General features: G+C 50.9%; 2 protein-coding genes across 2 annotated transcripts in view; one reads left to right on the top strand and one right to left on the bottom strand.

Moving 5' to 3' along the window:
• Positions 1-25,777, bottom strand: part of LOC137455320 (alpha-2-macroglobulin-like protein 1) — a 42,679-nt gene extending 16,902 nt beyond the window's left edge. The window contains exons 1-18 of the mRNA XM_068166032.1: positions 25,370-25,777; positions 23,583-23,667; positions 22,934-23,054; positions 20,053-20,170; positions 17,902-18,011; positions 17,404-17,574; positions 15,922-16,146; positions 15,730-15,793; positions 13,546-13,691; positions 12,410-12,559; positions 11,393-11,590; positions 8,775-8,862; positions 7,878-8,022; positions 5,360-5,588; positions 2,697-2,820; positions 2,390-2,511; positions 1,932-1,983; positions 1,377-1,460 (exon numbers count right to left, since the gene is read on the bottom strand). Coding sequence (XP_068022133.1) covers positions 1,377-1,460; positions 1,932-1,983; positions 2,390-2,511; positions 2,697-2,820; positions 5,360-5,588; positions 7,878-8,022; positions 8,775-8,862; positions 11,393-11,590; positions 12,410-12,559; positions 13,546-13,691; positions 15,730-15,793; positions 15,922-16,146; positions 17,404-17,574; positions 17,902-18,011; positions 20,053-20,170; positions 22,934-23,054; positions 23,583-23,667; positions 25,370-25,598 — 2,461 coding nt within the window. The 5' untranslated portion in view covers positions 25,599-25,777. The remainder of the gene's footprint in view (positions 1-1,376; positions 1,461-1,931; positions 1,984-2,389; positions 2,512-2,696; positions 2,821-5,359; positions 5,589-7,877; positions 8,023-8,774; positions 8,863-11,392; positions 11,591-12,409; positions 12,560-13,545; positions 13,692-15,729; positions 15,794-15,921; positions 16,147-17,403; positions 17,575-17,901; positions 18,012-20,052; positions 20,171-22,933; positions 23,055-23,582; positions 23,668-25,369) is intronic.
• LOC137455341 (alpha-2-macroglobulin-like protein 1) overlaps positions 25,697-25,796 on the top strand; it is a 33,748-nt gene continuing 33,648 nt past the window's right edge. Inside the window, exon 1 of the mRNA XM_068166065.1 lies at positions 25,697-25,726. Coding sequence (XP_068022166.1) covers positions 25,697-25,726 — 30 coding nt within the window. The remainder of the gene's footprint in view (positions 25,727-25,796) is intronic.

Genomic DNA, 25,796 nt, shown 5'->3' with positions numbered 1-25,796 from the left:
GAATGTGCTGCCCAGGGAGGTGGTGGAGTCACCATCCCTGGAGGTGTTCAAGAGGGGATTGGATGTGGCACTTGGTGCCATGGTCTGTGGTGACAGGTTGGACTCAATGATCCTCAAGTTCTCTTCCAACCTTAGTGATACTGTGAGACTGTGATACTGTAAAAGACATCAGAGATCATCAAGTCCAAGCTGTCACCCAACACCTCATGACAACTAAACCATGGCACCAAGTGCCACATCCAATCCCCTCTTGAACACCTCCAGGAATAGTGACTCCACCACCTCCCTGGGCAGCACATCCCAATGGCAGATTACTCTTTCTGGGAAAAACTTTCTCCTCACCTCCAGCCTAAACTTCCCCTGGCACAGCTTGAGACTGTGTCCTCTTGTTCTGGTGCTGCTTGCCTGGGAGAAGAGACCAACTCCCTCCTGGCTACAACCTCCCTTCAGAGAGTTGGAGAGAGCAATGAGGTCTCCCCTGAGCCTCCTCTTCTCCAGGCTAAGCAACCCCAGCTCCCTCAGCCTCTCCTCACAGGGCTGTGCTCAAGGCCTCTCCCCAGCCTTGTTGCCCTTCTCTGGACACCTTCAAGTCTCTCAATGTCCTTCTTAAACTGAGGGGCCCAGAACTGGACACAGGACTCAAGGTGTGGCCTAACCAGTGCTGAGGACAGAGGCACAATGACTTCCCTGCTCCTGCTGGCCACACTGTTCCTGATGCAGGCCAGGATGCCATTGACCTTCTTGGCCACCTGGGCACACTGCTGGCTCATGTTTAGGCAGCTGTCAATCAGCACCCCCAGGTCCCTCTCTGTTTGGCAGCTCTCAGCCACTCTGACCCCAGCCTGTAGCTCTGGCTGGGGTTGCTGTGGCCAAAGTGCAGCCCCTGGCACTTGGACTTGTTGAATGCCATCCTGTTGGACTCTGCCCATCTGCCCAGCCTGTCCAGGTCCCTCTGCAGAGCTCTCCTACCCTCTAACAGATCAACTCCTGTCCCCAGCTTGCTGTCATCTGCAAATTTACTGATGATGGGCTCAATGCCCTCATCCAGATCATCAATAAAGATATTGAACAGGATGGGGCCCAGCACTGATCCCTGGGGCACACCACTGGTGCCTGGCTGCCAGCTGGATGTGGCATCATTCACCTTTTTTTGTCCATCTTGTCCACCTTTCCTTTGGCTGGGTGAAATCATATATGCCCATCTGGCCCTGTGTCACTTGGGTAAGAGAGCTGGACTCCTTCTCTGGAGGAGGTAAGGCCCCAGAATCACATCTACTGTACACATTTCCTCCTATTTCTGCCAGAGCAGACATGGTGGCACCAGAAGAAAAGACTCCCACAGTGAAATGTCTTTCCAAGTTCCCCCCAAATCTCACCTAAGAAAGAGATGTGAGCTCTCTGCGACCCCAGCACTGTGTTCTCTGGCACAGAGAAAGTGATTGTCTCAGAAGCTGGTGTTCCTGCAAAAGGCAAGAGCATCAGAACCACAGGCAGGAGGGAGATGGGACTGAATCATAGAACAGTTTGGGTTGAAAGGGACCTTGAGGATCACCTAGTTCCAACCTCCCTGCTATGGGCAGGGACATCACCTGCTGAACAAAAACCCCCACAGGCATCCCCAGGAGGTGGTGTAAGCAAGGCTGGGATCACCTCATCAGTTGGCAAAACCAGCATTCAACAGAGAGGCTGGCAGAGGTCATACAACTCACTGATGAGCAACTGAGATGTGATCAGGCAGTGGCTTGGTGCTGCCAGGAGCTTGTGGAAGTGGGTAGAGCTGAATGGTTTTGCCTCCTCACAAGAACTCCAGAGCCACTGACTTTGCTCTCCCCATGCACTTCCAGAGGGTCTCCCACACCACCCTGCTTCTGTTTGTCTTTCTGCTCTGTGTGCCTGCACAGCCCCTGTCTCTGAGGTACCTGTGTACCTACCTTTAGGGCACAGGAGTGAGGTGTGAGTCTTCTCCTCCAGCAGCCCCTCTGCCTGGTGGGGAAAAGTCTGGTCAGCTCCAGTAAGAGCTCCAGGAGAGCAGTAGTGTGAGATAGCAGCCCCACACAACCTCATCTTGCAAGCTGTCCTCATGAGCCATGCAAAGGGCCTCATGCAGCAGGGAGATGTTTGCCAGCAAGGAGGTCTCACTGGGAAGCAGGTTTCTAAGCTGCTAAATCATGTTTGCCCCCACTGCCCTGCTAGCAAGCAGCTCTGACTTCTCTGTCCCATGGAGTGGAGGTGCTTAGCTCATGCCCCAACCCAACCTGTCCTTAGAATGCCTCTTTGACCAGCCCCTCTGAGGAATGTGCTTACCTGCTGTGCTGACTCTCCATTCCCAGAGCCACCCCCCAGGGCATTTTGAGTCTGACCTTGCCAAGACCCTGAAGCATGAGCTGACCTTCACCAGCAGTTGTTTAACCACCGTGTCCTTGCCTCCAGACGCTGGCACAAGGGCTGTACTCTCAGTGCAAACACCTTCCTTCTCCATCACCTCAGCAGTGACAGTGAAATTCACTTTCCCTGAAGAACAAAACATTGAGAGGCCAGCTGGCACATCCATGCTGATGTGTCAGTGTGCCCAGCCCCAGGCTGCTTACTCATGCTTCGTATGACAGACCACAGCTCTCCTTTCCAGCCCAGCTCAGGTTTCCTCAAGCACCTCTGCCACAGTGCCTCCCACTCCTGCCCCTCCTTTGTCTCCTTACCTAATTTTGTAGCCTTCACATCCCAGAAAAATGTTTTTGTTGAATCAGGGCACAAACAAGCAGTGAACCTGACATTTGCATGCACAAATTCAAAATCTCTGGAGTCCATTAGGCTAAGCTGGATCTAGGGGTGAAACAAAAGGGAGGTTGGGTTACAGAGCTGCTTCTGGGCTTCTCTTTCTAGCTCCTTGATCCAGATGTCAGTCAAGCCAGAAGCCCAGGGTGGGCATAGACTCATAGAATCATAGTTTCATAGTTTCATAGTTTCATTCAGGGTTGGAAGGGACCACAAGGATCATCTAGTGCCAACCCCCCTGCCATGGGCAGGGACACCCCACACTAGATCAGGCTGGCCACAGCCTCAGCCAGCCTGGCCTTAAACACCTCCAGGGACAGGGCCTCGACCACCTCCCTGGACAACCCATTCCAGGGCTTCACCACTCTCATGGGGAAGAACTTCCTCCTCACATCTAGCCTGAATCTCCCCACCTCCAGCTTCATTCCATTCCCCCTAGTCCTATCACTCCCTGAGATCTTGATAGTTTCATTAAGGCTGGAAAAGACCTCAAGATTACCAAGTCTATTCATCACCCTAACACTACCATGGCCATTAAACTATGTCCCAAAGGGCCATGTCTACACATTTTTTGAACACCTCCAGGGATGTTGACACCACCACCTCCCTGGGCAGCCTGCTCCAATGTTTGAACACTCTTTCAGTATGAAATTTTTCCTATTATCCAATCTAAACCTCTTCTGGTGCAGCTTGAGAGCAGTACACTGATGGTCCTGTAGAACGGGTCCAGAGAAGGGCCAGGAGGATAAGCAGAGGGCTGGAGCACCTCTCCTGTGAGGACAGACTGAAGGAGTTGGGGCTGTTCAGTCTGGAGAAGAGAAGGATCCCTAATTGTGGCCTTCCAGTATCTGAAGGGGGCTCCAGGAAGGCTGGGGAGGGACTGCTCAGGATCTCAGGCAGTGATAGGACTAGGGGGAATGGAATGAAGCTGGAGGTGGGGAGATTGAGGCTGGAGGTGAGGAGGAAGTTCTTCCCCATGAGAGTGGTGAAGCCCTGGAATGGGTTGTCCAGGGAGGTGTTTAAGGCCAGGCTGGATGAGGCTGTGGCCAGGCTGATGTAGTGTGGGGTGTCCCTGCCCATGGCAGGGGGGTTGGAACTAGATGATCCTTGTGGTCCCTTCCTACCCTGACTGATACTATGATACTATGAAATACCTGAGGGAAACCAACAGCCCATGGACACAGCAGTCCTGTAAAGTTGAACCTATGGTGAAGGACAAGTTGGGCACAGGTAACTCCACATAGAGCTTTGTGAAGAGCTTCTTTGGTGTCTTTTGCCCAGTTCCTAAGGAGGCAGACCCTCCCTGGGCTGCCTAGGGAGGTGGTGGAGTCACCATCACTGGAGGTGTTTAAAAAGAGCCTGGATGAGGCACTTGGTGCCATGGTTTAGTTGATCAGATGGTGTTGGCTGATAGGTTGGACTTGATGATCTCTGAGGTCTTTTCCAACCTGGTTAATTCTGTATTCTCTATTCTATTCTGTCTCTGTCAGTGGAGTAGAATAGGATAGAATAGAATAGAATAGAATAGAGTAGAATTAACCAGGTAGAATAGAATAGAATAAACCAGGTTGGAAGAGACCTTCAAGAGCATCGCGTCCAACCTATCACCCAACACCACCCAATCAACTAACCCATGGCACCAAGCACCCCGTCAAGTCTCCTCCTGAACAGGTAGGAAGAGACCTTTTTGATCATCAAGTCCAACACCATCTAATCAACTAAACCATGGCACCAAGCACCCCATCCAGTCTCTTCCTAAACACCTCCAGTGATGGTGACTCCACCACCTCCCCAGGCAGCCCATTCCAATGGGCAATCACTCTCTGTGTATAGAACTTCTTCCTAACATCCAGCCTAAACCTCCCCTGGTGCAGCTTGAGACTGTGTCCTCCCAACCCCCACCTGGCTACAACCTCCCTTCAGGGAGTTGGAGAGAGCAAGAAGGTCTCCCCTGAGCCTCCTCTTCTCCAGGCTAAGCAATCCCAGCTCCCTCAGCCTCTCCTCACAGGGCTGTGTTCTAAACCCCTCCCCAGCTTTGTTGCCCTTCTCTGGACACCTTCCAGCATCTCAACATCTTTCCTAAACTGAGGAGCCCAGAACTGGACACAGGACTCAAGGTGTGGCCTAACCAGTGCTGAGCACAGGGCACAATGACCTCCCTGCTCCTGCTGGCCACACTGTTCCTCATGCAGGCCAGGATGCCATTGGCCCTCTTGGCCACATGGAGACACTGCAGGCTCATGCTCAGCCTACTGTTGATCAGTACAAATTTACTGATGACTGACTCAATCCCCTCATCCAGATCATCAATGAAGATGTTAAAGAGGATGGGGCCCAGCACTGCTCCCTGGGGCACACCACTGGTGCCTGGCTGCCAGCTGGCTGTGGCACCATTCACCACCACTCTCTGGGCTCAGCCTCCAGCCAGTTCCTAACCCAGCTCAGAGTGCTGCTGTCCAAGCCAGGGGCTGACAGCTTGGCCAGCAGTTTGCTGTGGGGGATGGTGTCAAAGGCCTTGCTGAAGTGCAGGTAAATGCTGTTACTACACATCCCCTTACCCAAAACAGTCCTGGGGGCAGCCACTCACCGCTGTGCACTGCTGCAGGTAACTGAAGACTTTGACTCTGAAGGGAAATGACTCTCCCCGGAAGACAGAGTAGGGCAGGCTGGGCTCCACAAAGAAAGGTTTAAAGCTCTGCAGGCTGGTGGTGTCTGAGATTCCTAGCCCATGGCTCACTGAGGTGCAGAAGGTCATGGCTTTCCAGTCTGTGATCCTGTCAGGTACTGTGACATCCAGCTCAGCAGCCCCTGAATCACTGAGGAGAAAACAGAGTAGAAGGGGCTGTCCCCATGCCTTTGAAGACTTCCCTTGGGAAGGCAGATGCAGAATGCCAATGAACTGGAAATGTGTGTGAAGGTGTGGGGACTCCTAGCAAACAGGAACAAAGCATGGGAAGGATAGCAAACAAACAGCTGGGCAAGGAAGGTCTGAGAGGTAAATGCAACCCAAAGTATGCTTCTGGGCACTGTTTCTTGCCAAGCTCATGTTTTGTGTGGGCAGCAGGGCTCCACAGAATCCATGGTGTATACCTAGCCTGTTCCATATGACACTTCCAGCACACTGCCACCCCAAATCCCAGCCACAGCCCAGCAGTCATCACTGCAAGTGTCACTCACAGATCTGCATACAGCAAATGGAAAGTGGTGCCTGCCCTGACATGGTTATAAGGCAGCCCAGATGGAGAGGCAGACATTCTCCTTTACAGATGGAGACCTTTTGCAAGTGGAAGAATTCAGAAAGCTGGGAAGTGTGAATAAGGAGAGAACAGTGGATGCTTCATAACTTGACCTCAGCAAGGCCTCTTACACAGCCTCTCAGTATCATCCTTGCAGTCATATTAGTGTGGTCTAGACATGAGGGTGATACAGTGAGCAGGAAATTTGCTGTGCCACTGGGGACAGAGGTTAGTTATTGGTGACAAGATGTCCAACTGGTGGCTCTTGAGCCATGGCATCACTCAGGGACTGATACTTGGTCAAATACTACTTAATGCCTTTATTCATGACCTGGATAATAGGAGAGAGGACATCCTATGCATTTGCAGACTATGCTGGAGGGAAAGGCTGCTATTGAGAAGAAGTGAAGGACAAGGAGTTGAGCATGACTCATCTCATGTGCTCTTACAGCAAGGAAAGATGTACTCTGGACTCTGTTAAGAAGACTTCAGCCACTGGCTTGACCAAAATTCTTTCCCCCTGTAGTCCTTCATGGTAGGACCACATCTGGAGTACTGTGTCTCATTTTTGCTTTCCAGTGCATGAAAGATACTGACATACTTGAATGCATCCAGTGGAGGACTACCAAAAAGGCCAGAGGGCATTTGCTATAAAAGGAATGGCAGAAAAAATGGGGTTCTCAAACTTAAGAGAGAAAGGTTAAGGGGAGATCTTTCAACTTTATAAAGCTACCAGTTGGGAAGAGGCAGAGACAATGGAACCAGTCTCTTCTGAGATGTATTTTGACAGGATGGAAGGTAAGAGATGCACATTGGAACATGGGAAATTCTGACTCAAGAAGAAAAAAATCCCATAGGGATGGTCAAACACTGGGGGAAAAAAAATGCCCAGATAGTTGGTGGAATCTCCATCACTGGAGATGTGAACTTGACTACAACTTGATCTAACTGGACCTGCCTTATGCAGGATGTTGAACTACAGACCTTTAGAGGTCCTTTCCATCCTATAGGAATATGTGGTTTAAAATTCCCCAAAATAATGTGAAAAATCTCAGGCAGAACAAGGTCTGTGGTGACAGGTTGGACTCCATGATCTTTGAGGGCTCTTCCAACCTTGGTGATACTGTGATACTGTGAACTGAACCAAACCTGCATTGCCCTTCTCCACCTCTTCATATCTCCCTTTCTTTGTGGGTACAGAAGGCGTGTGGTGGTTTAAGCCTTAACTGGGAGTTAAGAGCTCTGATGGGGGCAAGGCTGAGAATCTCTCCCCCACTTCCCCCTCCTCCCTCCCAATAGAGAGGGAAAATAAAGGAAAGGGAAGAAGCAAATCCACCAAACAATAATTTGGAGTCAGCTTGGAAGTAGAGAGGTAAAGAGTTGTCTTTAAACAACAAATATATAACAATAACAGGTACAGTTCAGAAGGGCAAGGAACAAGGATGGATGGGAGTGGGACAAAGAAGAAGAATACAAAACCAGCCTCTCTCTGAAGAGGCACAGAGGCAGCAGGGAGAAGGGTCAGGCCCAACCACGTGGCAGAGGAGCAGGAAGGCAGCTGCAGTAGCTCTCCTCCAGGAGAGGCAGGAGCCAAAAGGAGAGCTAATAGCTGTAATGCCCTGCTTGTTATACCCTAGCTGGGCAGGGAGCGGGGATTGGAACAGACTCATCTTCCCGGGGGAAAACGCCCTGCAGGGAGGGCAAAGCACTCACAAACCCTCCCCCCTGCTTTGGTTTTGTTTTCAGAATGGGTGTTACCCCACCACAAGGCAATAACATTCTGGCTCTGCTCCTGCCTGTGCCCTCTTCACTGTGGCTGGTGGGAGGTCTGTCTGGATCCATGTGGGGCCACAGCCTGTAAATACTTACTTAACAGGAACCAGAGTCCAGATGAATGTCTCTGGGAACCAGGCACGCACTGGCCCTGCCTCGCTGCCCAGCTCCACAAGCTCAGACTCAGTGTGTTCACCAGCAGCCTCTGTTTCTACTTCCAGGTCTGCCAGCTCATCGTAAGCTGTTGGGAACACAAGCATTCATTCAAAGGCAGAGCAACTGTGAAATCAGGATAGAGCTCACTTCACAAAAGCTCAGTTCTTCATTCCTCCCACCCCCACTCCAGTCCCCCTTCTCCATTCTAAGATGTCCTTGATCTACTGCATTATTGTCTTCCAGGAGACAATCCAGGAGTCCATAAGGATTCCAATACATGTGTAATCCTCTATGAGAAGCTGCCTGCTTACACTTTTGCTTTCAGCCCCAGCAGAAGGGGCTAGATACAGCCTGGTGCCAATCTTGGCTCATTCTCTGTTTCCAGCAAGACCTTTCCTAATCTTACAGATGGATATTCCTTCCTGAGCCAGCTGCCTCCCTTCCCTTCTTGACCATATCGTCATAGGATCGCTTTGGTTGGAAGACACTATTAAAGTCATCAGTTCCAACCATTCATTCAACAATTCTAGGTCCCTCAGCACCACAGCTCCATATCTCTGGATCTCCAGGGATGGAGATTCCACCACTCTCTGTCTGCCAGCAGAAATTTCCTGGCAGGTTCTTCCTACCCTGCCACTCCTCCACCCATCAGCTGGTCTAGATACACAAACACATCAGGACCCTTCCCCTCTTCCCGTGGTTCAAATCTCCTGCACTAACTGCTACTCATCTCTGGCAGCCATCCCCAGTCCCTCAGCACACCGCACACTGAGCTGCCCTCGTGCAGCCTGTCTGTTACCCATGGTTTCCAGAGAAAGAGGATAAATGGAGATGTACACATGTAGTCGTAGTGGAAAGTCGTCTGGGTGTGGCACTCAACTGGAGACTTGATTTTAAGGCTGGTTAAAAATGTTAGACCTGAATTCTGGAGGGAAGAAGGGGAAGAAAAGAAGGCATATGTCAGAAGAGGGGGATCATACAATCATAGAATCATTAAGGTTTGAAAAGACCTCCAAGATCATCAAGTTCAACATCAACCCAAACTCACCATGCCCACTACACCGTGCCCTGAAGTGTGTCCGATGGGACAGTGTGTCTGAGGGTCCAGCTCTCTCCCCTCCTCTGAGCATACATACCAGGCACACGGTGGTGCTGCACCTCAGCCTGACTTGCTGAATGATGCCTACAGAGAATGAAGGAGTGCCCTCCTCCCAAAGCCTGGTCCTGGCCTCTCACACCACAGGAGGCTTTCTCCAGTTGGGATTGCTGGTGTGACCACTCACATGTGCATGCCCCCACACAGAGTCATTATTTTGCTGCCACAGTTTACTGCCCAGTCCAACACAGAGTTACTCTCCTCTCTCACCTGCTTTTCATTTCTACTGATATTTCCCTCCTTTCCCCAGACCATCTTTTCTGGGAGAGGTATAGAGAAGGACAATGAAGCTGGTGAGGGATCTGAAGAACAGGTCTTGTGAGGAGCATCTGAGGGAACTGGGGTTGTTTAGTGTGGAGAAGACTGAGAGGAGACCTTCTTGCTCTCAACAACTCCTTGACAAGAGACTGTAGTGAGGTGAGTGTTGGCTTCTTCCAAGTAAGAAGTGAAAGGACAAGAGCAAATGGTTAGGTGACAACGGTGTGGGGAAGCCTTTAGCCAGGTCAGGTGATCCAGGCCTATATGAGGGCCCTAAGGGTGAGAGGGGAGATTTAGATTGGATATTAGGAGAGATTTCTTTGCTGAAAGCATGGTCAGACATTGAAACAGGCTGCCCAGGGAGGTGGTGGAGTCACCATCCCTGAAGGTGTTAAAAAATGTGTAGACATGGCACTTGGGTACACAGTTTAGTGGGCATGGCAGGGTTGGGTTGACAGGTGGACTTGATAATCTTGGAGGTCTTTTCCAACCTTAATGACTCTATAATTCCTTCAGGTGATTTTCCTTCCAACCCCTATAAAATCTAAGGGTCCTGAGGTTGGGAGAGACAGGGAGCTGTGTTCTAAGCATCTTCCTAATCAATGGGAATGGAATGGAATGGAATGGAATGGAATGGAATGGAATGGAATGGAATGGAATGGAATGGAATGGAATGGAATAGACCAGGTTGGAAGAGACCTTCAAGATCATCACATCCAACCTATCATCCAACATCACCTAATCAACTAACCCATGGCACCAAGCACCCCATCAAGTCTCCTCCTGAACACCTCCAATGATGGTGACTCCACCACCTCCCCGGGCAGCACATTCCAATGGGCAATCACTCTCTCTGTGTAGAACTTCTTCCTAACCTCCAGCCTAAACCTCCCCTGACGCAGCCTGAGACTGTGTCCTCTTGTTCTGGTGCTGGTTGCCTGGGAGAAGAGACCAACCTCTGCCTGTATACAACCTCCCTTCAGGTAGTTGTAGACAGCAATAAGGTCACCCCTGAGCCTCCTCTTCTCCAGGCTAAGCAACCCCAGCTCCCTCAGCCTCTCCCCACAGGGCTTGTGTTCCAAGCCCCTCACCAACTTTGTTGCTCTTCTCTGGACACCTTCCAGCAAGTCAACCTCCTTCCTAAACTGGAGGGCCCAGAACCTGGGCACACTGAAGGCTCATGTTCAGCCTACCATCGACCAGCACCCCCAGGTCGCTTTCTGCCTGGCTGCTCTCAGCCACTCTGACCCCAGCCTGTAGCACTGCATGGGGTTGCTGTGGCCAATGTGTAGAACCTGGCACTTGGATGTGTTCAATCTCCTGCCCTAGGACTCTGCCCATCTGTCCAGCCTGTCAAGGTCCCTCTGCAGAGCCTCTCTACCCTCCAGCAGATCAACTCCTGCCCCCAGCTTGGTGTTGTCAGCAAATTTACTGGTGATGGACTCAATGCCCTCATCCAGATCATCAATAAAGATGTTAAAGAGAATGGGGCCCAGCACTGATCCCTGGGGGACACCACTGGTGCCTGGCTGCCAGCTGGCTGTGGCACCATTCACCACCACTCTCTGGGCTCAGCCTCCAGCCAGTTCCTAACCCAGCTCAGAGTGCTGCTGCCCAAGCCATGGGCTGACAGCTTGGTCAGCAGTTTGCTGTGGGGGATGGTGTCAAAGGCCTTGCTGAAGTCCAGGCAGACCACATCCACAGCCTGCCCACATCCACCTGGCAGTCACCTGGGCATAGAAGGAGATCAGGTTGGTCAGGCAGGACCTGCCCCTCCTAAACCCATGCTGGCTGGGCCTGATCCCTTGGCCATCCTGTGAGTGCTGTGTGATTGCACTCAAGATGACCTGTTCCATTTATCCAGTTCATCAGTCTGGGAGCATGGAGTGTCAGAGATCTCTTAGTTGAGATGCTTGGCAATCTCAGACCCTGTAGCTGACAGTGTTTAGAGGAAAGATAACCTGTGAAGCTACCCAGTGCTGGCCTGGGCTATGAAGAGGCTTAGCTCTGCTATTTCAGGTTTTCTGGAAGTCAGATTTACCTGCAGAAGTTCATAAACATCTGGTTGGGACACGGCATAAGTGTATCTATCATGCATCAGTGGTGACATTGTTCCTGGTGGAATGGTGGTCTGAGGGGAAGCAGCGGTTCCTGGGCTCTTGTGCATAGTGCAGTAGTCACTGTAGTCGTCTGTAAGGGTGCTGGAGCGCTCCTGAGTGTAGCTGAACATGTTGTACACCTGTAGACAGAGAATAGAAACAGCACAGGTGGGAAGCTTTCCACTTTTATCCAGAGATATTCTGTGACTGCAGAAAGCAAAGGTTGGATCCTGCCTGCCACAAAACCCCAGGCCCAAAGGCTTTTGAGTTTCATGGAGAGGCTATGCAAGTTATCAGATGCATAGCACCAGAGATGAATGTGAACCCTTCAGAGGTATCACTGCACAGCTGTGGCCACTTCTAGCTCATGGGTGGTACCTGTGATCTCAGTGGACACATGTAAGACACCTTCCCTGGAAGGGTCATTAGATAGCTTCTTGTCTGACTGGCCCACCAAGAGTGGCAGGAGGCAATTTGAGGGTCCTTAGACCAGAGAGGAGAAATGGGACCCTTTCACAGCCAGGGCACCACTTCCATTCACAGACTGGAGTGTAAGAGCTGTCTGGCTCACACCAGCTGGAACCAAGACAGAACCTAACACACACTGGGCTTTTGGGTTTTTTTCTTCATCACTGTGTTTTTTCAGAGCCCTGTCATGAATCAGTATAGGAGATGGAAGTCTCTTGCCATCTGGTTAGCTCTGTGGCAAAGCACTCTGTAGTTTAACAAGGATATGGGTTTAGGTTGTTCTTGGGGATAACAGGAGGTTATTTTATCAGATCTCTCCACAAAGAGTGGAAAGTTTTACTTGTGTCTTGATTTTCTGCTCATTAAGCCATCTTCTGTCCCTGATCTAGTACTGCTCCTTATTAACCAGTGCCTGCAACCAGGCACTCAAAAGGCCAACATCAAAACTCAAAACTCCAACATCAGCAAGGCTCAGCTCTTAGGTGACTCACACTGCTCTTGGATAGCTCAGCCTCTGGCCTCAGCAGAAGGACACCCTGGTCTACAGCACGGACGCTGCACAGGGAGCCTGGTGCAGCTTGCACATGGAGACGGACAGAGGACCCTGGGAGAGCCACGGTGTCTGAGAAGCCCAGCTTCACCTGAAACAGGAGAAAGGACTGAAAGCATTGGCAGAGGAAGGAAAGGGGCTGTGGCTACTGGATACTCTTGGACATCTATTGCCATTTTGAAGTTTCATAGTTTCATAGTTTCATAGTTTCATAGTTTCATTCAGGGTTGGAAGGGACCACAAGGATCATCTAGTTCCAACCCCCCTGCCATGGGCAGGGACACCCCACACTAGATCAGGCTGGACAGAGCCTCAGCCAGCCTGCTCTTAAACACCCCCAGGGACGGGGCCTCGACCACCTCCCTGGACAACCCATTCCAGGGCTTCACCACTCTCATGGTGAAGAACTTCCTCCTCACCTCCAGCCTCAATCTCCCCACCTCCAGCTTCATTCCATTCCCCCTAGTCCTATCACTACCTGATATCCTGAGAAGTCCTTCCCCAGCCTTCCTGGAGCCCCCTTCAGATACTGGAAGGCCACAATGAGGTCACCTGGGAGCCTTCTCTTCTGCAGACTGTACAGCCCCAACTCCTTCAGTCTGTCCTCACAGGAGAGGTGCTCCAGCCCTCTGATCATCCTTGTGGCCCTTCTCTGGACACGTTCCAGCACCTCCACATCCCTCTTGTAATAAGGGCTCCAGAACTGGACACAGTACTCCAGGTGGGGTCTCACCAGGGCTGAGTAGAGGGGGAGGATCACCTCCCTCGACCTGCTGGCCACACTTCTCCTGATGCAGCCCAGGATCTGATTGGCTTTGCGGGCTGCAAGTGCACACTGAGAGCTCATGTTGAGCTTTTTGTCCACCAGCACCCCCAAGTCTCTCTCTTCAGGGCTACTTTCCAGCCAGTCACTGCCCAGCCTGTATTTGTGCCTGGGATTGCCTCGACCCAGATGCAGGACCCTGCACTTGCTCTTATTGAACTTCATGAGGTTGGCCTGTGCCCACCTCTCCAGCCTGTCAAGTTAATGAGCTGCATCCAGCCTACCTGCCCCTCTGTGTTTTCAGCACTACTCACATGGTTCCTGAAGCACTTGGGGACTTTCAGACTGAAGGTGTCAGCTGCCACTCGGCCATCAGGGAAGGGAATGTAAACAAAGAGGGTTGCCATGGGTGAAATGAGGTCAACGGGCAGAGTGACATTGAAAGCCCCACTATACTGACCTGAAGGAAGCAGGAGAAATAGAGTAAGTGTGGGAAGAGGCAAGGAAGTCTGTCTCCAAGAATCACAGCAGCAAGTCCATCTCTAAAATACAGAAGTATGCATAGTATCATAGTATCAGTCAGGGTTGGAAGGGACCACAAGGATCATCCAGTTCCAACCCCCCTGCCATGGGCAGGGACACCCCACACTACATCAGCCTGGCCACAGCCTCATCCAGCCTGGCCTTAAACACCTCCAGGGACAGGGCCCCAACCACCTCCCTGGACAACCCATTCCAGGGCTTCACCACTCTCATGGGGAAGAACTTCCTCCTCCCCTCCAGCCTCAATCTCCCCACCTCCAGCTTCATTCCATTCCCCCTAGTCCTATCACTGCCTGAGATCCTGAGCAGTCCCTCCCCAGCCTTCCTGGAGCCCCCTTCAGATCCTGGAAGGCCACAATGAGGTCACCTGGGAGCCTTCTCTTCTCCAGACTGAACAGCCCCAACTCCTTCAGTCTGTCCTCACAGGAGAGGTGCTCCAGCCCTCTGCTCATCCTCCTGGCCCTTCTCTGGACACCTTCCAGCACCTCCAGATCCCTCTTGGAATAGGGGCTCCAGAACTGGAGGCAGTACTCCAGGTGGGGTCTCAGCGGAGCTGAGCAGAGGGGGAGAATCACCTCCCTTGCCCTGCTGGCCACACTTCTCCTGCTGCAGCCCAGGATCTGATTGGCTTTGCGGGCTGCAAGTGCACACTGAGAGCTCCTGGTGAGCTTCTCCTCCCCCAGCACCCCCAAGGCTCTCTCCTCAGGGCTGCTTTCCAGCCAGTCCCTGCCCAGCCTGCATTTGTGCCTGGGATTGCCTCCACCCAGCTGCAGGACTCTGCCCTTGCTCTTGTTGAAGCTCCTGAGGTTGGCTTGTGCCCACCTCTCCAGCCTGTCCAGGTCCCTCTGGATGGATCCCTTCCCTCCAGCTGTCTGCTGCACCACACAGCTTGGTGTCATCAGCATACTTGCTTCTTCTGTCTTGCTTCAAAGAAGGCCACAGCTGGACCAGGATGAAGGTTTGGGCAATTTTGTAGCAGTGACCTTACATCATGGAGGGAAGATGTCCCTGCTCTCTGCAAGCAGGTTGGACTAGATGACCTTTAAAGGCCCCTTCCAACTCAAACGATTCTGTGATTCTATGATGCTGGCAATGCATGCATGTGGAAGACAAATTACTTTCCACCTCAGTCCAGCAAAAAAGATTCTGGGATTTATCTTGCAGGTGGCTTATGATTCCTGTTTGGCAGATAAGCTTTGACATTTCATCATCTGAATTGAGAAAATAAATAAATAGGGAAATCACAAGAGAGAAGAGAGAGAGAATATTTGGCATTTCCTCTTGATATTTTGGTGGTAGATCTCATGTTTCTTATTGGTCTCAGATCTCTCTTCTCTGGGGTTGCTTAGCCTGGAGAAGAGGAGGCTCAGAGGAGACTTTATTGCTGTCTACAGCTACCTGAAGGGAGGTTGTAGACAGGCAGAGGTTGGTCTCTTCTCCCAGGCAACCAGCACCAGAACAAGAGGACACAGTCTCAAGCTGTGCCAGGGGAGGTTCAGGCTGGATGTTAGGAAGAAGTTCTACACAAAGAGAGTGATTGCCCATTGGAATGTGCTGCCCAGGGAGGTGGTGGAGTCACCATCACTGGAGGTGTTAAGGAAGAGCCTGGATGAGGCACTTGGTGCCATGGTTTAGTTGATTAGATGGTGTTGGGTGAGAGGTTGGACTTGATGATCTCTGAGGTCTTTTCCCACCTGGTTAATTCTATTCTATTCTATTCTATTCTATTCTATTCTATTCTATTCTATTCTATTCTATTCTATTCTATTCTATTCTATTCTATTCTATTCTATTCTATTCTATTCTACCCTACCCTACCCTACCCTACCCTACCCTACCCTACCCTATCCTATCCTATCCTATCCTATCCTATCCTATCCTATCCTATCCTATTCAGGCTGGAAGGACCTTCCTGTTGAATCCTTAACCTGTTCCTGTTGTTGCAATGGTTTTACCTAGTGGTGCCTCAAGAGGTACTGTTGTTTGGCCATGGTGCTTCAGGGATCCTCTAGTCAAAACCTAAAGGGTAATGAACAGACAAAGGGTTGATAGTGCCTCTGCTTCATGTCTCTGGGCCAGCAAATGCTCTGTGCTGACAGAGACCTGTTGCAAAGCTGACCTCATTCCCAGCACTATCCTGGACTCACCAAGTGGTAGAAGTCTGCTCTGGTAGCCCCCTCCCCCAGCTCTGTGGCTAGGATGCGATAGTGCACGGTGACCTGCTGCATGTCCCCGCAGAGCAGCATCGCCTGCACTGGCTGGATCCTCACAGAGCTGTGGCTGGAAGAGTAGAAGGCCCTCAGTGTGAGGGATGCAGTGCCATGAGACACCTTGACTTTTCCACCACTCAGGTCCTCCAGGTGGGTCTCTGCCTGTGGAATAGAAAAGGTGGTTCAGTGTCTGGATGTTCTTACAGCTCTCCCCATGCCCAGTCCAAGACTGACACAACAGTGGGCTCTGAACTCTTCCAGGTTCTGGTGCCTGCTTCCATCTAAGCCAAGCTCAGTCAGCCTCTTTCTGTGGTGCTTGGCATTGGCTGCTCCACCACACCCTGGGATAAGTAGCACCTAAAACAGGAGACAAGGAGCTGTGTACTACTAGGACCTGGGCTACAGCCTGAACTTCTGCAGTGCTGCTGCTGCTACCCAAGGAGAAAGCCAGAGCAGTAGATTATGTAGAGTGGCTTATGAAGTCTGTGGATCAAACTGCTGAATCCTTTGCTTCTGTCTGGTATATGTGGAAAGCAGCACTCTGGATCTGCCCCAACAATGTATTTCACTGTTCAGAGTTATTCCACTTGCACTCTGAATTTACTTTAATGTTTGCCCTGATCCATAGGCTAGAGGTGGTAGGGGACAACTAAAAATCAACAGCCTTGCTCATCTTTCACCTGTGACCTATTTGCACTGAGCCTATGATAGTAGAACCTTGTAGACTTCCAGCCAGGTCAAGATCCATCATCTAACATACTGTCAGACAGGTCTGACCTTGAAAGCTTAGCTAGGACAGATACTAGAATCCTACCACTACAACCAGGCAGCAGACTTCATTTTGCATGAGAAAGCAGGTGCAAGCTTTTATCTGTCAGTTCCTTGTTGGACTCTGTTAGGTCCATCCTGGTTACCTGCTTGCAGCAGCTGCTTCCTTACTAGCCTGCCTTCTTTCTCTCCTAAACTTGATGTCTCTTTTATTCCAGTTCTTGCCTAACTCTTATGCTACAAGGAAACATCCTGCAAACTGGTCATTAACATTTCCTTCTCTACATGCATTTTCAGACACTTCTTCCCTAGCTCCTTTCCTACCTTCCCTCTCTATTCCACATGGGAGTTTTTCTTTTGTGCTCTCTGTACAGTCCCACAAAGCCTGTTGCACCTCAGACAGGAGAGCAATGTTGGTAGACCTCAGTATCAGCTTCATCTCTCTCTTCACCTCTCCCCAAGTCTCCCAGCTGCTCATTAAGTGTGTGGCACCATGGGTCAGTATGCTGGCTTTGATATTCTGTGGGCTATTCTTGCCCTAGATTTGTCATTTCACTGCTCCAGGCTGTATCAAGACAATGACACAGACAACAGGTCTGAGAGATGCATTGCTTAGAGCTAACCAAATCCAGTGTAGTTAGTTGGCTTAACCTGTAGTAGAACGTTGCTGCTGTTGTCCCATGCTGATGTCTCTAAGATGAAAGAGGCCATCCCAGTGTCATCTGTGAAATAGGTCTTGGTCTGCTTCTTGCTACCATAGGACACTGTAAGAATCACTTCCTTGTTCTTCAGATGTGTCCCACTGGGACTTTTGAGTTTCAGCTGTAATGGTGCAGAGAACAGAGAGAGAGTTGGAGGCCTCAGGACTGAAAATCTACCTCCCAGTTCCCCTCTCTGCAAAGTGGCTCTCTGTGAACTCCTCCAGCCCCTGCCCGTTTATGGCAGCCATCCACCTCATCTGGCAGAGCCACGTGTCTACCCTGTGCTCACACTTTTGAATTGCCTCTTGGCAGAGGGGTCAAAGGAGAGAATGGGACAGAGGACTGTGCTAGCAGCTTTGGGCAGCTCCAAACAAGAGGATCTCTCTGTGGCCACCATCCCCTTCAGCACAGCTGCCAGCCTTTCCACGTGTCTGCCCTCTCCGCTTACATTTCCATAGTAGGGAGCTCCTTGCTGGTAGTAGTAGCTTGTCCCCCAGAACTGCAGTGCTGTGATCTCAAAAGTGACCCTGCAGTTCTCAGTGGTGTTGAACTCCACTCCTAGGAAAGACAGGAGGTGCATGCAGGTGAGTATCATGTGTCTGAGCAAAGGCAGCAGGATTGGGTGGACTGAGGTAAGGAACATAGGGAGGAGACTAATTTCTCCATGTAACTTCAGGAGTCATTTAACATCATCCCCATACATACATTTGGCAGCAGTGCATCCTGCACTCTGAAATTCTAGCATGACAGCAGTCAGCCAGGAGGTCACTGCCAGACAATTTTCAAATGCTCCTCCTGACTTTATTTCAGACAGAGTCATAGGAGGAAGTTCTTCCCCATGAGAGTGGTGAAGCACTGGAATGGGTTGTCCAGGGAGGTGGTTGGGGCCCTGTCCCTGGAGGTGTTTAAGGCCAGGCTGGCTGAGGCTGTGGCCAGGCTGATGTAGTGTGGGGTGTCCCTGCCCATGGCAGGGGGGTTGGAACTAGATGATCCTTGTGGTCCCTTCCAACCCTAAATAATACTATGGATCATTTTGGTTGGAAAACACCTTTAAGATCATTGAGTTCAACCATTATCTAACTCTACCAAGTTTGTTGCTAAATCAAGTCCACACCTCCAAGGATGAAGATTTAACCACCTCACTGGGGAGCCTGATCCAGTGTTTGACAACAACCCTTTCAGTGAAGAAGGTTCTTCTAATATCCAGTCTAAACCTCCCTCAGTGCAACTCGAGGCCATTTCCTCTCATACTATCACTTGTTACTAGACAGAAGAGACCAACACTCACCTCATTCCAACCTCCTTTCAGGAAGTTGTGGAGAGCAAGAAAGCCTCCCCTCAGCCTCCTTTCCTCCAGACTAACCAACCCCAGTTCCCTCAGCCACTCCTGAAGACCTGTAAGATGATGCTACTCACATTTTCCTCCCATTCTCACAGCAGAGTCACTAGAAGGCAACATTTCCCCTTGCCTTCACTGGGTCAGCTTCCTGTCTTGTAAGGTGGTGCTCGTCTGAAATCACTGCAGCTGTTTGCTAAGTGAATGTCTGTCACTGCCTTCAGCAAGGAGCTGCAGAGCATTGCCTTGCTTGTAAGGAAGGGTTTGTAAAACATTGCAGGAGAGGAAATGGCCAGGAGGAAGAGCAGAGGGCTGGAGCACCTCTCCTGTGAGGACAGACTGAAGGAGTTGGGGCTGTTCAGTCTGCAGAAGAGAAGGCTCCCAGGTGACCTCATTGTGGCCTTCCAGGATCTGAAGGGGGCTCCAGGAAGGCTGGGGAGGGACTGCTCAGGATCTCAGGGAGTGATAGGACTAGGGGGAATGGAATGAAGCTGGAGGTGGAGAGATTGAGGCTGGAGGTGAGGAGGAAGTTCTTCCCCATGAGAGTGGTGAAGCCCTGGAATGGGTTGTCCAGGGAGGTGGTTGAGGCCCTGTCCCTGGAGGTGTTTAAGGTCAGGCTGGCTGAGGCTGTGGCCAGGCTGATGTAGTGTGGGGTGTCCCTGCCCATGGCAGGGGTTTGGAACTAGATGATCCTCGTGGTCCCTTCCAATCCTGACTGATACTATGATACTATGAAACCTTACAGGATGCAATAGAGGAGGCTCAGGGGAGGGCTTATTGCTCTCTACAACTACCAGAAGGGAGGTTGTAGCCAGGTGGGGGTTGGTCTCTTCTCCCAGGCAACCAGCACCAGAACAAGAGGACACAGTCTCAAGCTGTGCCAGGGGGAGTTTAGGCTGGAGGGGAGGAGAAAGTTCTTCCCAGCAAGAGAGATTGGCCATTGGAATGTGCTGCCCAGGGAGGTGGTGGAGTCACTGTCTCTGGAGGTGTTCAAGAGGGGATTGGATGTGGCATTTAAAGCCATGGTTTAGCAGTCCTGAGGTGTTGGGTGCCAGGTTGGACTTGATGATCTCTAAGGTCTTTTCCAACCTTATTGATTCTATGGCTCTATGACTACATGGCAGCCAAAGAAACCTTCAGCAGTTTGATGGGAAGACCAAAGGATCTATGAGGAGTCTGACAGATGAAGAAAGCAAAGACAAGAATGTTGTGTGACTGTAAAGTGAAAGATTTCCCATGGAGTGTAGAATCAGTTTTTGCTACCTGTTCCACTTTCCTTCAGAAAAGCCACAGCTTCCAGGTTGAAATCATAACTGTCAGCACGTTTCTGGAGGTAGGCCTTGATGTTCACCTCGGTGGCAAAGCAGCCCTCCTTGTCAGTCTGGGGATGTGAAATGGTATCTGTTAACCAGTCAGGAATGCACTCTGCAGTGCAGATCACACCCAAAGCCCAGGAATCACAGAGTCACAGATGGTAGGGGCTGGAAGGGACCTTTGGTGATCATTTAGTCTAACTAACCAGGCATCCTGGCCTGCATCAGGAACAGTGTGGCCAGCAGGAGCAGGGAGGTCATTCTGCCCCTGTACACTGCACTGGTTAGGCCACACCTTGAGTCCTGTGTCCAGTTCTGGGCCCCTCAGGTTAGGAAAGATGTTGAGATGCTGGAAGGTGTCCAGAGAAGGGCAACAAAGCTGGGGAGGGGCTTGAAACACAGCCCTGTGAGGAGAGGCTGAGGGAGCTGGGGTTGCTCAGCCTGGAGAAGAGGAGGCTCAGGGGAGACCTCATTGCTCTCTACAACTACCTGAAGGGAGGTTGTAGCCAGGTGGGGGTTGGTCTCTTCTCCCAGGCAACCAGCACCAGAACAAGAGGACACAGTCTCAGGCTGTGCCAGGGGAGGTTCAGGCTGGAGGTTACGAAGAAGTTCTACACAGAGAGAGTGATTGCCCATTGGAATGTGCTGCCCGGGGCGGTGGTGGAGTCACCATCACTGGAGGTGTTCAGGAGGAGACTTGACAGGGTGCTTGGTGCCATGGGTTAATTGATAGGTGGTGTTGGATGATAGGTTGGACACGATGATCTTGAAGGTCTCTTCCAACCTGGTCTATTCTATTCTATTCTATTCTATTCTATTCTATTCTATTCTCCCCTGATAAAGCTGGGTCTCCCAGAGCAGGTCACATAGGTGGATTTTCAAAGTCATAGTATCATAGTATCAGTCAGGGTTGGAAGGGACCACAAGGATCATCTAGTTCCAGCCCCCCTGCCATGGGCAGGGACACCCCACACTAGATCAGGCTGGACAGAGCCAAGTCTCCCAAGAAGAATCCATAAGCTCCCTGGGCAGCCTGTTCTAGTGCTCTGACACCCTCACAGAAAAGACATTTTTCATACATTCAAATGAAACCTACTGTGGTCTAGTGTGTGCCTTGGCTCCTTGTCTTTTCACTGGGCACCACTGAAAACAGCCTAGCCCCATCCTAAGTTTAAAAGGACATGACTAAGACATGAGTTAAAGGAGAAGGTTCCATATGGCATGAAACATACTTCTTTTTGTGGAGAAGCCACTAGGAGGAGATGCTGTTTCACCTTCTCATCTTTACACTCTCTCGTGTGCCAGTAACAACCAAGAGCTGTCATTTCTTCCTGCAAACAAGGCTGCCTCTACAATGGCATGAGTTATCAATAGGTATGTGCTAAGTTACTCTAGCATATGTAAACAATAGGAGGAGAAGAGGAGGCTCAGGGGAGACAACTACCTGAAGGGAGGTTGTAGCCAGGTGGGGGTTGGTCTCTTCTCCCAGGCAACCAGCACCAGAACAAGAGGACACAGTATCAAGCTGTGCCAGGGGAGGTTTAGGCTGGCTGTTAGGAAGAAATTCTTCCCAGAAAGAGAGATTGGCCATTGGGATGTGCTGCCAGGGAGTCACCATCCCTGGAGGTGTTTAGAAGGAGTCTGGCTGAGGCACTTGGTGCCATGGTTTAGTTGATTAGATGGTGCTGGGTGATGGGTTGGATTTGATGATCTCCAAGGTCTGGTTAATTCTATTCTATTCTATTCTATTCTATTCTATTCTATTCTATTCTATTCTATTCTATTCTATTCTATTCTATTCTATTCTATTCTATTCCATCCTAGAGCTGAAGGAGTAAACACTGTGTTGAACTGCAGCTGCTTGCTTAGGTGCCAGAAGCAGTTTCTGTGTCTCCAGGACAGCTGCTTCTGGGGAACAGCCCATTAGGTGTTCCCACCAGATGGAAAGGTGGGCCTGAAAATCATCCAGGCTGTCAATATGGAGAGTGTACTTCTTATCTCCCTGTTGCAAAACCTCTTTTGTAGGCAAATCTACAATGGAATTATGGAATTATAGAATCATTAAGGTTGGGAAAGGTCTCCAAGATCATCAGTTCCAACCATCAGCTCGACACCCCCATTCCCACTAAACTACATCCAAGAGAGCCAAGTCTACACTTTCCCCACCACCACCTCCAGGGATGGTGAATCCACCACTTCACTAGGCAGTGATTGATCACTTTATCAGTAAAGAAATTTTTCCTAATAGCCAACCTAAACCTCCCCTGGCACAGCTTGAGGCCATTCCTATGGTCATGTCACTTCAGAGAAGAGACCAACACCTGCCTCACCACAACCTTCTCTCAGGTAGCTGTAGAGATCAAAAAGGTCTCCTCTCACCCTCCTTTTCTCCAGACTAAACAACTCCTTCACATGCTACACATAAGACCTGTTCAGCAGTTTCACTGTCCCTCTCTGGACCTGCTCCAGCCAGCCCCTCAGTGTCTCTTATACTGTGGTGCCCAGAACTGAACACAGTACTCAAACGGAGTCCTCACCAGTGCTGAGTGCAGGGACATGGTCACTGCCTGACTCCTGCTGGATACACTATTTTTGGCACAGGCCAAGATGCTATTTGCTTGTTACTTCCTTTCAATGCATTTAAGTGCAGCCAGAGAAACCAGCCTGGGGATGAGATTGCCCCACCGGGGAGCTAGGCACACAGCAGTCACACGTCCTCAAGCAAAGAACATGTAGGTTTGACAGCTGATGTCTGTCCCACTCCATCTTCTGGTGCTCTTCCCTCTTTGCCCCTGTCTTTTGCAAGAGCAGTGAATGTCCCACGTGCTCACCTCACCAGTGTATTCCTTACAAATACTTCTCTTGGCTTTGGAAGGCCTCTTGCTATAGCGGAGATGTTTACGGCACACCACAGCCTTCGCGCTGCCTTGGACTGGTTTCCCATAGGTGTACCTGGCAAACAGAGCAGAGGGGACTTCAGCTCACATGCAGGAACACTGGCTCAGGGCTGAATAACCTCAGCTCTAGCCTTGGTTCGCCATACAACCCAGCTGCCTGCAGTATCTTCGTGGTTCATGAGCTCAGCTGAGGCCAAGACGTCAAAATTACTCCATCAGATTGAATCAGAAGGCAGTCAGGGATGTGCAAGTTCTCTCCAAGTCAACACTAGTCCCACTAGGCAGAGGTAGGAAACAGTGTCACAGGCCACAAGCTGTTGTTATTCCTTCCACACTGGCACATGCTCCACTGAGGGGATGCACGACTACACTTTCAAACTTTCAGACTCACAGAGGAAGGAGAAGGGAGAGGGAATATGGAAGAGGTTAAGAGCCCAGGAGAATTCCTTCACAAAGGATGGCAGGGTACCAGACTTTGGGGTGGGGGTATGATTGGCAGGGACCATTTTGAGCTCAGTTATTGCCAACTGTGCAGTTCCCAAACCAGTAAGAATGCAGCTGCTGTCATGGCAAGTCAGCTCACATGCCACAAACGCGGAGAGTGAAGTTCTCCTCCAAGATGGTGACCACCTGAGGCATCTGAATGGTGACACTGAACTTGGGCAACACTGTGTGGAAAAAAGAGAAGCAGAATTGAGTGAGAACATGGAGGAGTCATTTGCTTTTATCCTCTCCAAATAGTTGTCCACAGAAAAGAAAAGTCTCCTTTCATTCCCTGACTACCAGCACAGGGCTTGGTAGTGCCAGTCATGAGGTCTGTGGTGACAGGTTGGACTCAATGATCTTTGAGGTCTCTTCCAACCTTAGTGATACTGTGAGACTGTGATGCATCAGCAGCCCATCCAAGACAGTGCAGTGAGAGCAGGCAGCCTTAGTCTCCTCCCCAGACACAGCTGTGGGACAATGCCTCAGTCCTTCTACAGGATGTCTTCAGGACATGAGAAGGGGGAAAGCCAGTGGGCCTGAGTGAAAGCCAGTGACTACACCTACAGGCAGAGGCAGTAGGACATTTCAGGTGTTAGCACAACTAGCACAGCTGTTCACAGAATACATACATAGAATAGAATACATAGAATAAACCAGGTTGGAAAAGACCTCAGAGATCATCAAGTCCAACCAATCAACCAATCAAACCCACCTAAACAATTAACCCATGGCACCAAGCACCCTGTCAAGTCTCCTCCTGAACACCTCCAGTGATGGTGACTCCACCACCTCCCCAGGCAGCACATTCCAATGGGCAATCACTCTCTCTGTGTAGAATTTCTTCCCAACATCCAGCCTAAACCTCCCCTGGCACAGCTTGAGACTGTGTCCTCTTGTTCTGGTGCTGGTTGCCTGGGAGAAGAGACCAACCCCCACCTGGCTACAACCTCCCTTCAGGGAGTTGTAGAGAGCAATAAGGTCTCCCCTGAGCCTCCTCTTCTCCAGGCTAAGCAACCCCAGCTCCCTCAGCCTCTCCTCACAGGGCTGTGTTCCAGACCCCTCCCCAGTTTTGTTGCCCTTCTCTGGACACCTTCCAGCAACTCAACCTCCTTCCTAAACTGAGGGGCCCAGAACTGGACACAGGACTCAAGGTGTGGCCTAACCAGTGCAGTGTACAGGGGCACAATGACTTCCCTGCTCCTGCTGGCCACACTGTTCCTGATGCAGTCCAGGATGCCATTGGCCCTCTTAGCTGCCTGGGCACACTGCAGGCTCATGTTCAGCCTACCATCAACCAGCACCCCCAGGTCCCTCTCTGCCTGGCTGCTCTCAGCCACTCTGTCCCCAGCCTGTAGCACTGCATGGGGTTGTTGTGTCCAATGTGCAGCACCTGGCACCTGGATGTGTTCAATCTCCTGGCACTTGGACTTGTTGAATGCCATCCTGTTGGCCTCTGCCCATCTGTCCAGCCTGTCCAGGTCCCTCTGCAGAGCCTCTCTTACCCTCCAGCAGATCATCTCCTGCCCCATCTTGGTGCCATTAGCAAATTTACTGCTGATGGACTCAATGCCCTCATCCAGATCATCAATAAAGATGTTAAAGAGGATGGGGCCCAGCACTGATCCCTGGGGCACACCACTGGTGCCTGGCTGCCAGCTGGCTGTGGCACCATTCACCACCACTCTCTGGGCTCAGCCTCCAGCCAGTTCCTAACCCAATGCAGTGTACTGCTGTCCAAGCTTGGCCAGGAGTTTGCTATAGGGGACGGTGTCAAAGGCCGTGCTGAGGTCCAGCTTCGAGGCCTGCTCATCTCTGGGTGAGAGAGGTGGGGAACTGGAGGCAACCCATTTCTCTCAGCTGCCCTCAGCTCCCTGAGCCTCTTACCATACTCCTCTACCCTGAAGGTGTGCGTGCGGTCAGGCAGTTTGATGGTGTACTCTCCAGTTGCTGCTTCTGCGGCCATAGGGAAGGACAGGTCCACGATGCCTCCCACGGGGGTAACGTTCAGCCACTGGGCAATGCGGTTCCCTTTGGGGTCCTGCATAGGCAGTTGTAGAGAGCAGTCATTTCCCACTGCCAAAAGAGACTTCTCTGCTCCAAGATACCTCAGCATGGTCTGAGCAGGTAGCCTTCTGTCCTGAGAACTTAGGTTTCTAGGTCTGTGACACCGTTACAGGGGTCAGGTGAGAAGAAGCTTGAGGAGTGTAGTCAATGAGATGGGGACATTATTATTGCTTTCTGGTGTCACAGCCATAGAATCATAGAATCATTTAGGTTGGAAAAGTACATTAAGGTGGTTGAGCCCAACAGA

The sequence above is a fragment of the Melanerpes formicivorus genome, unplaced genomic scaffold, assembly GCF_026170545.1.
Source record: "Melanerpes formicivorus ecotype bairdi unplaced genomic scaffold, bMelFor1.0.p_v2 SCAF_96, whole genome shotgun sequence".
In the NCBI taxonomy this organism is placed as follows: domain Eukaryota; kingdom Metazoa; phylum Chordata; class Aves; order Piciformes; family Picidae; genus Melanerpes; species Melanerpes formicivorus.
This window is presented reverse-complemented; position numbering and strand designations above follow the sequence as displayed.